Source organism: Gorilla gorilla, chromosome 15, assembly GCF_029281585.2.
Source record: "Gorilla gorilla gorilla isolate KB3781 chromosome 15, NHGRI_mGorGor1-v2.1_pri, whole genome shotgun sequence".
Taxonomy (NCBI): domain Eukaryota; kingdom Metazoa; phylum Chordata; class Mammalia; order Primates; family Hominidae; genus Gorilla; species Gorilla gorilla.
The window spans coordinates 36,655,577-36,671,292 of NC_073239.2; the positions used below are offsets into that span (position 1 = coordinate 36,655,577).

At 35.1% G+C, this 15,716-nt stretch overlaps 1 protein-coding gene and 1 pseudogene across 2 annotated transcripts; both read right to left on the reverse strand.

Moving 5' to 3' along the window:
* Positions 1–877: 877 nt before the first annotated feature.
* LOC101126725 (proteasome subunit beta type-7-like) lies at positions 878–8,001 on the reverse strand (annotated as a pseudogene).
* On the reverse strand, positions 6,187–12,049 carry OR4N5 (olfactory receptor family 4 subfamily N member 5). Of its 2 annotated transcripts, XM_055361953.2 has the most exons (3): positions 11,967–12,049; positions 9,175–9,455; positions 6,187–8,895 (listed from the first exon to the last, which is right to left on the reverse strand). In XM_055361953.2, exons 2-3 carry the CDS (start codon positions 9,442–9,444, stop codon positions 8,518–8,520), a joined length of 648 nt encoding a protein of 215 aa, XP_055217928.2. In that variant the 5' UTR covers positions 9,445–9,455; positions 11,967–12,049; the 3' UTR covers positions 6,187–8,517. The 2 variants fall into 2 exon arrangements, with proteins under 2 accessions (XP_055217928.2, XP_004054855.5); XM_004054807.5 differs by lacking the exon at positions 11,967–12,049 and having other exon boundaries at positions 8,518–9,444.
* Positions 12,050–15,716: the final 3,667 nt, after the last annotated feature.

The window sequence follows — 15,716 nt, forward strand, 5'->3', positions numbered from 1 at the left end:
TGAGAATATGCAGTGTTTGGTTTTTTGTTCTTGCGATAGTTTACTGAGAATGATGATTTCCAATTTCATCCATGTCCCTACAAAGGACATGAACACATCATTTTTTATGGCTGCATAGTATTCCATGGTGTATATGTGCCACATTTTCTTAATCCAGTCTACCATTGTTGGACATTTGGGTTGGTTCCAAGTCTTTGCTATTGTGAATAGTGCCACAATAAACATACGTGTGCATGTGTCTTTATAGCAGCATGATTTATAGTCCTTTGGGTATATACCCAGTAATGGGATGGCTGGGTCAAATGGTATTTCTAGTTCTAGATCCCTGAGGAATCGCCACACTGACTTCCACAATGGTTGAACTAGTTTACAGTCCCACCAACAGTGTAAAAGTGTTCCTCTTTCTCCACATCCTCTCCAGCACCTGTTGTTTCCTGACTTTTTAATGATTGCCATTCTAACTGGTGTGAGATGGTATCTCATTGTGGTTTTGATTTGCATTTCTCTGATGGCCAGTGATGATGAGCATTTTTTCATGTGTTTTTTTGGCTGCATAAATGTCTTCTTTTGAGAAGTTTCTGTTCATGTCCTTCGCCCACTTTTTGATGGGGTTGTTTGTTTTTTTCTTGTAAATTTGTTTGAGTTCATTGTAGATTCTGGATATTAGCCCTTTGTCAGATGAGTAGGTTGCGAAAATTTTCTCCCATTTTGTGGGTTGCCTGTTCACTCTGATGGTAGTTTCTTTTGCTGTGCGGAAGCTCTTTAGTTTAATGAGATCCCATTTGTCAATTTTGTCTTTTGTTGCCATTGCTTTTGGTGTTTTAGACATGAAGTCCTTGCCCATGCCTATGTCCTGAATGGTAATGCCTAGGTTTTCTTCTAGGGTTTTTATGGTTTTAGGTCTAACGTTTAAGTCTTTAATCCATCTTGAATTGATTTTTGTATAAGGTATAAGGAAGGGATCCAGTTTCAGCTTTCTCCATATGGCTAGCCAGTTTTCCCAGCACCATTTATTAAATAGGGAATCCTTTCCCCATTGCGTGTTTTTCTCAGGTTTGTCAAAGATCAGATAGTTGTAGATATGTGGCGTTATTTCTGAGGCCTCTGTTCTGTTCCATTGATCTCTATCTCTGTTTTGGTAGCAGTACCATGCTGTTTTGGTTACTGTAGCCTTGTAGTATAGTTTGAAGTCAGGTAGTGTGATGCCTCCAGCTTTGTTCTTTTGGCTTAGGATTGCCTTGGCGATGTGGGCTCTTTTTGGGTTCCATATGAACTTTAAAGTAGTTTTTTCCAATTCTGTGAAGAAAGTCATTGGTAGCTTGATGGGGATGGCATTGAATCTGTAAATTGCCTTGGGCAGTATGGCCATTTTCACGATATTGATTCTTCCTACCCATGAGCATGGAATGTTCTTCCATTTGTTTGTATCCTCTTTTATTTCCTTGGGCAGTGGTCTGTAGTTCTCCTTGAAGACGTCCTTCACATCCTTGTAAGTTGGATTCCTAGGTATTTTATTCTCTTTGAAGCAATTGTGAATGGGAGTTCACTCATGATTTGGCTCTCTGTTTGTCTGTTGTTGGTGTATAAGAATGCTTGTGATTTTTGTACACTGATTTTGTATCCTGAGACTTTGCTGAAGTTGCTTATCAGCTTAAGGAGATTTTGGGCTGAGACAATGGGGTTTTCTAGATATACAATCATGTTATCTGCAAACAGGGACAATTTGACTTCCTCTTTTCCTAATTGAATACCCTTTATTTCCTTCCCCTGCCTAATTGCCCTGGCCAAAACTTCCAACACTATGTTGAATAGGAGTGGTGAGAGAGGGCATCCCTGTCTTGTGCCAGTTTTCAAAGGGAATGCTTCCAGTTTTTGCCCATTCAGTATGATATTGACAGCTTAAATTTTAAAAATATAATATCTAGTATCATAGTGAAGATTTAATTACATGCACTTTTCTATGCATAGTTAATATCACTAATATAAGCATTTAGTCATAAGTGCCTTATATTCTAAACATTATATTTGAAAGCATTATTCAGAGTAGCATGAAAACCTATTTCTTTCAAAAGGTAATAGAATTTGAAGATGGAAATCTTTATATTTCTCATCCATAGCTGTAAGTCTACTCCTTCACTGTGCTTTATACTCTTACAATAACACAATTACTCTATCTGAACTTCAGCATCTGGGTCTTTTGTGTTTCTGTGAAGTATGCAAGTAAGTTCATTTGCAACTGCACATGGATCTGGCAAAGATACAGTGCTCAGCAAAACTATTTCTCTCCTGATCTTTACTGCTTAATAAGTGTGTAAATATTTGACCATTTTTGGACTGTTATCATAGTGAACTTAAATTTCCTCATATTTTCCTCCCTATAATTCTTAACAAGTGCAATGGTAACATTGATATGGTAACATACTATTATGTTCCAAGCCATGAATCAAGCATTTTATTTTTGTAGTCCTATTATTTATTCCTCTTAAAATAATTTCATCCGTAAAAGGAACTGAGCTACTTTCTCTATGTTATGTGATCATTCAAATAAAATCATTTGGTCCAATCAGTATAGCGGAATAATTTAAACATACCTGGATCTCCCTTCTCTGAGAATGATTTATTCAGCCCAAATTGTTGGATTATTATCCAGACTCTCAATTCACATTGATATAATGATTTTCATATTTTCCACCTAATTTTTATAAAATTCATTTTATTTTACTTTAAGAACTTTTTTATTTTTAATTTTTGTGGGTACATAGTAGGTGCACGTATTAATGTGGCACATAAGATGCTTTGTTACATATATGCAATATGCAATAATCACATCATGGAAAATGGCATATGTATCTCCTCAAGAACTTATTCTTTGTGTCATAAACAATCCAATTATACTTTTTTAGTTATTTTAAAATGTATAATTATTATTATTTGAGATTCAGGGGTACATGTGCAGGTTTGCTATGTAGGTAAATTGCATGACACGGGGATTTGGTGTGCAAATTATTTCATCACCCAGGTAATAAGCATAGTACCTGGTAGGTAGTTTTTCTATTTTTACCCTCCTCCCACCCTCCATCCTCAAGTAGACCCCAAGGTCTGTTGTTCCATTCTTTGTGTCCATATGTACTTAATGTTTAGCTTCCACTTAGAAGTGAGTATTTGTATTTCCACTTGTAAGCATTTGGTTTTCTGTTCCTGCATTTGTTTGCTTAGGATAATGGCCTCCAGCTCTATTCAGGTTGCTGCAAAGGACATGATCTCATTCCTTTTTATGGCTGCATAGTATTCCATGGTATATATGTACCACATTTTCTTTATCTATTGTACCATTGATGGGAGATGAGGTTGATTTCATGTCTTTGCTATTTTGAATAGTGAGGTGAAGAACACATGCGTGCATGTGTCATTATGGTAGGATAATTTATATTCCTTTGGGTATATACCCAATAATGGAATTGCTGGGTCAAATGGTAATTCTGTTTTAACTTTCAGAAATTGCCAAAGTGCTTTTCACATTCGCTGAACTAATTTACATTTCCACCATCAGTGGATAAGCTCTATATTTATCCTGTTGTGCTATAAAATAAATACTAGGTTTTATTCAATCTTTTCTTTTGTTTTCATTTTTTATTGAGTTTCATTCAGCAAACATAGCCAAATAAATGTCTTGCAGGAGGGCCTCCAATGGCTGCCATCTTCTACAGCAATAGCCAGCCACCCACTGACACCATTCAGAAAGTGTCCATTGGTTGGACTTTTCTTCCAACGCCTCAAAAAAGTAGTGGCTTCTTTGGTGAGGACTGCAGTGGTCCCTTTTCTCACACCTGTACCTGCCAAATCTAGTCCCCTTCTTTTTGGGCACTGTGAATGGGCCAAGAAAATCTACCTTGCTCTTGCCTATAATGCTGAGATCAATGTGGCTTCCAGAGCCCAGGTTGTTGAAGAAGCCAGCTGCAGTGGCTTCACTTACCATCTTCTTTGCTTCCTCTTCCCCCATATCTGGCCTAGAATATCTTCAAATACAGCCTTTGCTGCCAAGGATCCATGGTGATGAGGCAAGTTATCAGTTGATACATGAGGATAGATGCTGTAGAGGTGAGGTCCAGTAAAAACTCTCAATCTCCTTAAAACTAGGGCTGCACCAATGTAAACTTGATTCTTTAAAAGCATTTGCTTCAGCATCTGATTGGCCATGACAACTCAGGAAGATGACCACTAGAGATGGAGTGGAGCTCCAAGTTGGAAGAGATAAAACAATATGCTCCTGAATGACGAGTGGGTCAGTGAAGAAATTAAGAAGGAAATTGAGAAATTCCTTAAGACAAATGATAAATGAAAAACAACCTACCAAAACGTATGGGATATAGCAAAAGCAGAACAAAGAGGGAAGTTTATAACTACAAATGCTTCCTTTAAAAAGAAAAAAAACCTTCAAATAAGCAACCTAATGATTTATCTTAAAGAACTAGAAATGCAAGAGCAAGCCAAAACCAAAATTAGCAAAAGAAAAGAAATAATAAAGAGTAGAGCAGAAATAAATGAAATTGAAATGAAGAAAACAATACAAAAAATGAATGAAACAAAAAGTTGACTTTTTTGAAAAGACAAACAAAATCAACAAAACTTTAGCCAGATTAACGAAGAGAAGACTGAAATAATTCAAATTAGAGATGAAAAAGGAGACATTATAACTGATACTACAGACATTCAAAGGATCATTAATGGCTACTATGAGCAACTATATGCTAATAAATTGGAAAATCTAGAAGAAATGAATAAATTCCTAGACACATACAACCTATCAAGATTGAACCAGAGAAAGGGAGAAAATATATGCAAAGTGCCCATCTGACAAGGGATTAAAAACCAGAATATACAAGGAGCTCAAACAACTCTATAGGAAAAAATCTATTAATCCAATCAAAATATGGGCAAAACATTTGTATAGACATTTCTCAAAAGAAGGCATAAAAATGGCAAACAGGTATATGAAAAGGTATGCAACATCATTGATCATCAGAGAGATGAAAATCAAATAACAAATATTGGTGGGGATGTGGAGAACACTGTTGATGGGAATGTAAATTAGTACAGCCTCTATGCAGAACAGTTTGAAGGTTCCTCAAAGAACTACGAATAGAGTTACCTTGCAATTCAGCAATCCCACTCCTAAGTATATACCCTAAAGAAAAAAAAATCAGTATATCAAAAGATATCTCCTGTCCCATATTTATTGCAGTACTATTCACAGTTGCCAATATTTGGAAGTAACCTACGTGTCTATTAACAGAAAAATGGATAAAGAAAATATGGTACCTATACAAAATGGAGTGCCATTCAGCCATAAAAGAGAATGAGATCCTATTATTTGCCAAAACATAGATGGAATTGGAGGTCATTATGTCAAGTGAAATAAGCCAGGTACAGAAAGACAAACTTCTAATATTCTTATATATGTGTATATATGTATCTATCTATAGCAAATTATGTAAGACATCATACTATTGCTTGTATAGTCAATATTCAGTGTATACTTATTTACATATGCCAACTTATTTGCCAGTCTACTTCTTTATTTTTTCCTTTAATTTAGTGTTTTTCTCCAGGATTCTTTTATTTGAAGAACTGCCATTAATATTTATTTATTAGAAGTTCTTAGGCAACAGATTCTCTCATTTTTGTTTGTCATAAGATGTCTTTATCTCATCTTTACTTAAATGATTTACTTTATCTCATATAGACATTTAGGTTGATATTATCTTCTTTCATCAATTTACAGATGTTTTTCCATTTTTCTCTGGCTTCTGTGTTTCTTTTATGAAGAAATTTATCAGTTCCCTTTAAACTAAAGGACAGTCTCTCATCCCAGCTGCTAAGATTCTCTGTTTTTAATTTTTATTGTCACATGTTGATGTGTTTAGGTCTTTTTCATTGTTTATTCTGCTTGTGGTTCACAGTGTATTTTTTTCCTGTGGCTTGTTGTCTTTTATCAGGTTTTAAAAGTTATTGGTAATTCTTTCCTCAAATATTTCACCTTTCTCATTCTCTTGTTTGCCTATCCACTTGGACTTCAATTATGTATATAATTACACATATGTAATTGAAATATATATATATATGAGATTTCACTGCATCTCACATATCTCTAATACTTTTTCTTGTATTTTTCCATTTTTCCTATTTGCATTCTTAATTTTAGTATTTTTATTGATTTAACTTCCAGCACACTCTGTAGTCTTCTCCTGTGTTTAATCTGATTTTAAACTCATCTAATGAATTTTTAATTTCAAAATTTTTTAGTTCTACAATTTTCATTTACTTCTCTTTATGGATTCTAACTGTCTGGTGAAATTTGCTATCCTTTTATCTATTTATTACATCTTTTCTTCTACTGTCTTGAACATACTAGTCATGGTTATTATAATGTTACTGTTATTCACTTTCATACTCTGGGTAGACTGATTATATTCCAATTATTTATCTTTTTTCTTTATTTTGAAAATTTTTTTCACTCTTCTGGTGTTTCTTATGATTTTTATTAAATTATGGATATTGTTTATTAAAAATTATAGGTTGTATAGGCTCCAGTTCATGTTACTTCCTGCAAAGAAAGTTCACACACCTCATTACAAGATGGACATAGAAGTAAATCCCCTTAATGCTGTGTTTCTCATTGTAAAAAATTTACCTTTTAGGGAACATTTGGCAATATGTAGAAATATTTTTGGTTGTTACACTAAGAAAATGCTCCTGGCACCTAGTAAGTAGAGGTCAGGAATGCTACTAAACAACCTACAATGCATGGGGCAGCCTCCTACAACAAATAATTATTTTGTCCAAAATGCCAATCGTGCCGAAGTTAAGAAGCCCTGCCTTAATTTAAATAAAGGTTTTGTGGAGTTGAAGCTGATTTTCAGGTTTCATAGGACTCAGTCAATCTCTGGCTCATTCGTAGATTGCCAGGTTTAAAATCAGTCTCTGATATATTCTCAGGACTTCTAATTCACTTATGAAAGATTAAAATTTAGAAGTGAAGGAAGTGAATGTGCCTGATCGTGTCTCATCTCAGAAGCTAAGCAGGATTGGGTCTGGTTAATACTTGGATGAGAGACCACTGAGTTATGTAGGCTTTAATAATAATAATAATAGTTTTAAAAGTAAATTTAAAAAATGAAATGAAGGAAGTGGTAATAGATATTACAAAATGTTAAGGTTTCCATTTTGTGTAGGGATGTCTAACAGGATTAGAGCAATACTGAGTATTTTCCTGATCATAGGCAGATGGTTCAAATGCTGTAATCGTGGAACTGGCAGTTAAAAAATGATTTCTGTGTTCCCTACATTCATAATTGCTGTGGGGACAGTTACTCCTTATATAGACCAATTTATTGGTAATGTTTAGAAATTTATTTTAGTAAGCCAGGTCTACAGCCTGGTCTTATAGTTCTTCAATGATTTGTAAGTATCTAATGCCTTATATATGCTTATTCAAATAATCAGAGTGGTTTAGTTATCTAAATAATAACTTGTATTACATATAACTATTGATCATTGCATTCAGGGTGAAATAATTTGTAAGTGAACTCAAGTTTTTATCTAATGTTTAAAAAATACCCATTAGGAATAAGCAGAAATCTCTGCAAAACTTTGAAATATATAGCTAAATTGTCTTTTCACGGTTTCTGATAAAATATAACAGTTTTAATTTTCTCTCTCTATCAAATTAGAAAAAGTAACTAGACCTTTTAAGTGTTGACATAAGTAAAAAATACTTAGCAGCACGCACTTTCCACTTAATGATATTTTACTACTCATAGTTCTGTAATCAGAATCTTGAGGATCTTCCCTTAAGTCAAATAGGAAACATTAGAGTTACTCTCCTGCTTATTGTCTTTCAAGAATCTCCTTTTGAAATCTGAATAAATTGAACTTCTTATTGACTGAAATGCTGTACATAATTTTACCCCTACCAAATTCTTCGACTTCAATTTTTGCCATTTTCACATTCACTAAATATAGTACAGCTGTTCTCTTCCTTTTTATGGTCATCAAATATAACAAGCTCATAAGATCTTTGGATTCTTTTACTAGTCAGCCTTTTTGCCTAGAATTTCTGTCCCCAGATATTTGCATGGTTGTTTCTTTCAAATCATATTGGTTTCAGCTAAACACCACTTGAGGCCTCACTTAACAACCAAAAGTAAGGTAATTACCACCTCCCCAGCTAATCTCTAGCATAATACCACTTTCTGCTTGCTACGGAACACTGTTTCTTTCTGAAACTATAGTTGTTTTTCAAATTTAATAACCTGTATTTATCCCCTTGAATATAAATCTAGGAGACCTGGAATCTTACCTGTCTCATTCATATGCCTGGAATAGTGCCTGAAAATGGGAAGTGCTTAATAATTATAATACTTGCTAAATGACTGACTGATTCAATGCATGAATGAGGAAATGATTTAGCTAAATTCAACTGGACTTTCTCCTGTCTTGCTTTTCTCTTTCTTCTATTCAGCAAAACATATGTTGACTTAACAACTTCCTCATGGAAGCTTTCACCTCCTGGTTGCGAAGTGTATAAATAACAGGGTTCATCAAAGGAAAGATGACAGTATGGAAAAGAGAAACTACCTTGTCAGCTGGGAAAGCCTGGAAGGGGTGAGTGTAGATGAAAATAGCAGGTCCAAACATGAGAAATACAATGATAATATGGGTGGTGCATGTGGAGATAGCCTTGCTCTTTCCTTCAGAGGAGTGCTCCCTTATACGACAGAGGATGACTGCATAGGAGGCCAGAAGGCCCAGGAAGCACAGGAGGCTGAGCAGGCCACTGTTGGAGACCATCAGAAGCTCCACCACAAAGGTATCGGTACAGGCCAGCTTGATGACCTGTGGAACATCACAGAAGAAGTTATCGAGCTGGTATGGGCCACAGAAAGGCAAGTGCAGGATAAGGGCTACTTGTACAATGGAATGGATAAAGCCCCCAAGCCACAGAGCCAACGATAATGCATAGCAGGCTCTAGGGTTCATGATGGTTGAATAGTGTAAAGGCCGGCAGATGGCGATGTAGCGGTCAAAGGCCATCACAACGAGAAGGAACATCTCTCCCGCTCCAAGAAAATGCAAGAAAAAGAGCTGAGTGATGCAGCTTCTATAGGAGATTACCTTCTTCTCAGAGAGGAAGTCCACCAACATCCTGGGAACCACAATGAAGGAGTAGGATGCATCCAGTAAGGCCAAGTTGCCCAGAAAGAAATAGAGGGGGGCTGTGAGCCCAGGATCTGACTTTATGGTGAAAATGATGAGGAAATTTCCAGGGAGGATGATAAGGTAGAAAATTAAGACTAGCACAAAGACCAGAAGTTGAGCATCTTGAGACTGGGTCAGACCAAGAAGAATGAATTCTGTCACCACTGTGAGGTTCTCTGTTTCCATAATTTCTCACTCTGCAGAATAAAATAGGGCAAATTGTTATCTGTTATAACCACCTTTTCATCTGTTTTGTATCTCCTCTCCAGATAAGAACATTATTTGTCCCAACCAACATTCCGTAGCTGAAGACAACTTATGTCTTGTATCCTGAGTTAACCCTTCTATTCTTCATCCTCTTTATTCCTCACTAAAATAAAATATGTTTTTCTGTAGCCACATTTTCATGCCCATTTAACCTCAGGCTTCTAGGTAACTTCACTCCTGTAGGATTCCAGGCTACTTTGCTTGAAGAATATTAGAAGGTGTCTTATTAAAGCAAAACTGAAGCATGATCAAGTTTGTCTGTTTTGTTTGTTTTTGTTGCCGTTAGTGGTGGTCCACTGTCTCTAAATGTTAGATTAGTTGCTAGGTTTTAGTTCCCTTTCTTCCTGTCACAGAATAAAGTGCTTTCACAGTTGCTTCTGCCACCAGTTCCTATGGAATTCTTGGTTCCTGGTTGTTACCTATATGACTGGTTTCTAAATTTGTTCCTTGCTTATTCCCATCACATTGTTGTGCTTTGGTGCTCTTGTGTATTCTTACTTCAAACTGGTCACCAAGATAGCAAGCAAGATCTGTATATTTCTCTTAACTTAGAGGAATTCCCTAGTTAAAGCCTTGGCTGAGTACCACTCTGAATCTGCTCTACAACCTGTTCTTAAGTTCTAGTTAATACTAATTCAGTTTCATCTGCTCTCTATATATCTATAACCTACTTCTTCTTCAGATCTCAGAGTGAGAGCCAAATGATATTCTTTTCACAAACATTTTTGCATAATACAAAATTTATCAGAATATGTAAAAGATTTTGACTATCTCGGCTAATAAAATTAAAATATAGTAGAGCTGGAATTGGCCATACAGAACATATAATCTGATGTACTCATTTGAGAGTTGAAAAAATGCAATTGCAGAGAAGTTTTAAACTTGCAATGAGTTTTCTTTTCTCTCATTATCAAGTGATAGAGGAAAGCAGGTATTTATTCCTCAGTTTACACTTTTTAGGGAATTATTTATGTCTCATCAATTGGCAATATTTTATTTAGGCACTTAAGTAAATATGATGCTGCATGTCTAAATATTCCCCCTTTTCTGGCCATAGCTTTGTCTAAATAAGTATTCTATTCATGTCAGAGAAATCTAGAATTAAGGTTTAGTCTGTATACTAATCTCCAAAATTAGATGTGTTCACCCAAGGAGGTGCACAAGATAATCCATTGGGATGCATAAAAATAATGGAACTTCTCTGCATATTATTATAAGCTATGTTTTTAAAAATGTATTTGTTCACACCTGTAATCCCAGCACTTTGGGAGACCGAGGAGGGCAGATCACAAGGTCAGGAGATCGAGACCATCCTGGCTAACATGGTGAAACCCCGTCTCTACTAAAAATACAAAAACAAAATTAGCTGGGTGTGGTGGCTGGCGCTTGTAGTCCCAGCTACTCGGGAGGCTGAGGCAGGAGAATGGTGTGAACCCAGGAGGCGGAGCTTGCAGTGAGCCGAGATCGCACCACTGTACTCCAGCCTGGGCAACAGAGCGAGACTCCATCTCAAAAATATATATATATATATATTTGTGATTGTATTTTAATGATCGTGTTGAGATTATTATAAAATGTTTTATAAATAAATACTCACGATGATACCATGCATGTTTCACTATTGCAATGAATGATTTCAAAGATGAAATATTATTAATGAAAACAAAATGCTATAATGTGATATGTACAAATGTTACCCTTGACTTTTGACTACATACAATATTTATTTTCAAAAGTGCTGTGGATACAATATCATGCAATGTGACAATAAAAAGGAAGTACTGATGCATGCTATAACATGTTGATGCTTGCACAAACTCTGTAAACATACTTAAAACCATTGAATTTGTATACTTTAAATGGTGAATTTTATAATGTGCTGATTACATTTCAATATAACTTTTTTTTTTTGAAGCAGTGCTACTGAATGTAGGGGAGGAGGACTGGAGGAGATAAATTCCTAATTGAAATTTGACAGAAATTACTAATGGCATCCCTAGAAAAAGGAACTGGGAAGAGAGAAGGGAGGAAAAGAATAAAGAAAAATCAGCCTTAAAAATCCGTAAGAAAATTCAGGGGCAACGTAGGTAATATATTAGCATTTTACAGCACGACTATTAGGAAACATCAGAACATTTGTTTTATGTGACTAGTAACATTTGTTAACTAGCAGCAAATGCTATGGAATAAGTACTTACAACACATGGGTACATATTTATGTATTCCAAATACATATTCACACTTGTATAAACACACACATAGTGAATCTAAGAAAACCGAAATAGGAAAAAAGTATTTTGGTGTTCTTCAAATTAGTTTAGGCATTTCTGTTTCTTTTTTACCCACTTAGACACCTCTTGGCTTCCACATTTATACCTTGCTCTGCCTACAGAAACCTGGTCTTAAGAACTTAAGTCAGAAGCTCCCTCCCCTAGTCCTACCTTTTATTCATTCCAGATGTTCAATTATAGTTAGTTTTCTCATGCTTCTCCAGGTTGAGGATTCCAAGACACAGGGAGCACCTGAGAGTTTCAGCCTCTCTCACTCTTCCTTTGCTTTTATTTTCTACTATTTCCGTCTATTTTCTGTTAACTAACAGATGAAATTCCATGTCACTCAACATCTTTAACCCACTTTTGTTCTTTCCTTTGTCCTCATTTATGTACCTTTTATTCTGTTGATTCTCAAATTGTATTTGTCACAGAGATGGAGGATACATATGCATTAGATGGGCATTCCTCTGTACAAAATGAGTTCCTGAAAAAAAAAAAAGCACCAAACAACGGATCTCACATGGGCAAACTTCTTGTTCTAGTCAGATAAGACAAAGAGGCATTGTCAGTGTAGGCCAAGACAGAAACCTAAATGATGGTCACCATCTCTAACCTTCCTTATTATTTCAACAGATATATATATATGTATAGATAGATAGATAGATATAGATAGAAAGATATACACACATACATATATGTACATACATACATACTCCTTTGGCACTGAAGATGCATAAGTGGAGAGGATCCCCATACTGTCCCGCACAACAGCTTCCAGACTGCAGAGCAGCAAGCATCTGCAGGCAACACTGTGCATATCTCAATTCCAGACTGTTTTCAGACCAGCTCCTGAAGCCAAGTGTCTGGGGACCTGATCACCATCCTAGCAGCTCACTCCCTTATCCTTCCTCATTCACTTTATCTTGCTTCTTTCTTATTTCCCATCCTTCCCCATTCTCTTCCTGTTAATTCTGTCTTCATACACTCATTTACAACAATATTTCTTTACATTCGCTTTTAGCTTCTGTTTCCTGTTACTTGCTTTTTAATTTTTTCTTGCAATTTATCTTCCTAATCCCTTGCTTTTCCTCCCTCTTTGCTCTCTTCCTTGTCATTCTCTTTCTTCTTTCTCTCATTTGCCTACATTCTTTCAGTCTTAAGTAAGTTTCACTTTGTTCTTTACACATATTCTCCTTAAATATATTCAATGCCTACCCTTTACTGATTCAGAAATAATAAATTGCTTAACCTATTCCAAGGTAGAGTGAGCACAGTAGTTAGGTGTTTCCTATGTATTTCATTCCAGTGACTTTTTCTACAGACCTAAAGTGCTTCCCTTGCTCCCCAGTGCTAAGCCTTACTTCCTGAATATTATCTTCTTTGAAATTTACTGAGTCTGAATCACTCATTAATTACTTCAGGTTTTGTCACATGTTTTGTCTGTTTTTAACTCATCTTGATAAAAATGAGGCAAGTTATTTTGGTGTTCTAAAATAGATCTCTGGTTTGAGAATTATTTTACCTTGCTGAGTTACCATATCTGCAATTTTAGGAAGCTTAGGCAAGTTATTTAATGCAATTAATGACCTTAGGCAAGTCATTTAATCTTTTAATATCTGTATTTTGAATCTATTAAAGAGAAATAATATATTCACTGTTTTTACTTCACAGGGTAGAGGGAATATGATGATCAAATTAGGTGGTTAGGAGCTAATCCACATCTGTGTAAATGAAGAGAGGAAGCATTCAGTGATAAATACGTTCTAGCAAAAAATGGATACCATGTCAGTAGATCTTTTGTCACTGCCCTGGGATTAATTCCGAGGGATATGATAGCAGCTTGAATCTAAGTGGATTTCAGAGTAAGAAACTGTGGAGGTTCTAGGAAGGGTCTCAGTAAAGGTTTTCTTATCTAATTCAGACATGTTTGAGAATCATGTCTTTCTTGTTTTAGCATTGCTAACTCTGAGCCTTATATTGCTGGATGTAAGGACCATGTGCAGATGAGGAAACACATGTAACTGAGTGTGGAACCAGAGGTTTCCAAACTTGTGAAGTCAATGAAGTTTGTCTCTGAGACTCAGCCTGCCCTTTTTGACTGATTGTGATTCCTTAACTCTTCCTCCCTTTACCTTTGGTTTAGGATAAAGATGAAATCAGTCATTTGTATTATACACAAATTGAAATCCAGGTGGTGAATCTTCATAATCAATTGGTATTTTTATTTTTAAAATAATAGTAGAATTAAAAATTTTAGCACCTTTAAAATAGTACTACGTATTAGATAATAGGAGGTTTATTTGAGAAACATGTATATTTGAGAAAAGTGCTGAACACCTGAATTTACAACTCACCCTTACTCTGTTTCTGCAGCAGAATTCTGTTCTCATAAATTTCAAGGCAGCAGATAACCAAGACAAATAGTATAATTTTTCTTCTTTTTTTTCTTTTTCTCTATTTAATTTAAATATAAAGAATGATAAAAAATTTTACCTTGCTGGGAGCCAAATGCTACTCTCAAACAAGTGGCTATTCTTCTCTGTCTGATAAAAGGGAGATTAGCTAATTATTTCAGAATTTGTCCTTAAATATATTTTCTCATGTTGGAATATTATAAATTCTGAAATCTCTATTCATTTGTAATACAATTAATGCAATAGAGAATGTGCTTTGGGGTTTTACCAATACCTGAATTCTGCAGAGTTCTACCAATGGGAATTATTAGACTGCCAATTAGAATTAGACAAAGAAAGAGACAAGAACATTTTAAAGATTAAATATTCAAAACACATGCCAGTGAATACCCCATTGCATCATGTGAGGGTTTTGAATTTGGTATTTTATCAGTGGCAGTGATAATGGAATGTCCCATACACTTAGTAGGCAAAATGATTAATGATTAATTCAATGTTAATAATGCTTTATTTAACTGAGTATATCTAAATTATTATCATTTCAAAGTTTGTCTTTAAATAAAAAGAATTTTATGCATCTTGTAGACCAGTTCCTCCAGGGCAGTGCCCCTCAAATAAAAGATGAAATACTCTACTGTATTATTGGTTTTTTTGAATATATGGTTCCTAAGCCCTGCTATAGGATAATGAGCTTTCTGGTTTTTAATGAAATAATATAACATAAAAATATCTAATCATACAAGAAAAAATCAATGTAAGTTTTTTTGTAACACATTATAAAGAAAGATGCCATTCCTCAGAGTCACATTAAAATTAAAATACCAAACTTAAATTTAATAAAGCAAATTCAATACACAGTCAAGTATGCTTTCATTCACGTTTATGCCCAGCTCAGCCAGAGATGCAGTCAGAGATGTTTAAAAGTGGACAGAGATGAAGAGAGGTAGATAACATTTTAGCAGGTTTCTTTACTATTATGATCAGTGCTGCAACTTCTAACATATACTATTTTCCTTGGGTGAAAGCATAGCAGTACAATACAGTCCCAGAAAGATACAAAGTTAGAAATACAAGATAATTGCAAAAGAGAGAACAGAGGCAAAAAAGAGAAAAAGCATGCACAAAAAAATAGGAGAAAAGATGGATAGAAAGAGAAACAATGCTCACAGAGATGCTTGTACCACAAAGCCGTAAACACAGGTTTAGAAAAAAAAAAGACAGGATGAGAGAAGGGAATGCATGGAGAGAGAAAGATAGAGTGGTAAAGATATTTCTGAGAATGCAAATTATTTTGGTTTGTTTTTGTTTTTTATTTTTCACTTTAGTTTTGTTTTATGCAATTAAGAGACTTCCCAGGGATGTCACTTCTCAATATTGACAACAATGCTTTAGAATTAGTTAGAAGAAGATATTTTAACTGAGATATTAACTAGTGCAAAATAGACCTTTCACCTCTGCTGAGAATGCTTTTTCATCTTAGGCAATTTTATACTATTAAAAAGAA

Coding starts and splice junctions, on each gene's coding strand:
- OR4N5 (XM_004054807.5), bottom strand. CDS start 9,444: ATGGAAACAGAGAACCTCACAGTGGTGACAGAATTCATTCTTCTTGGT.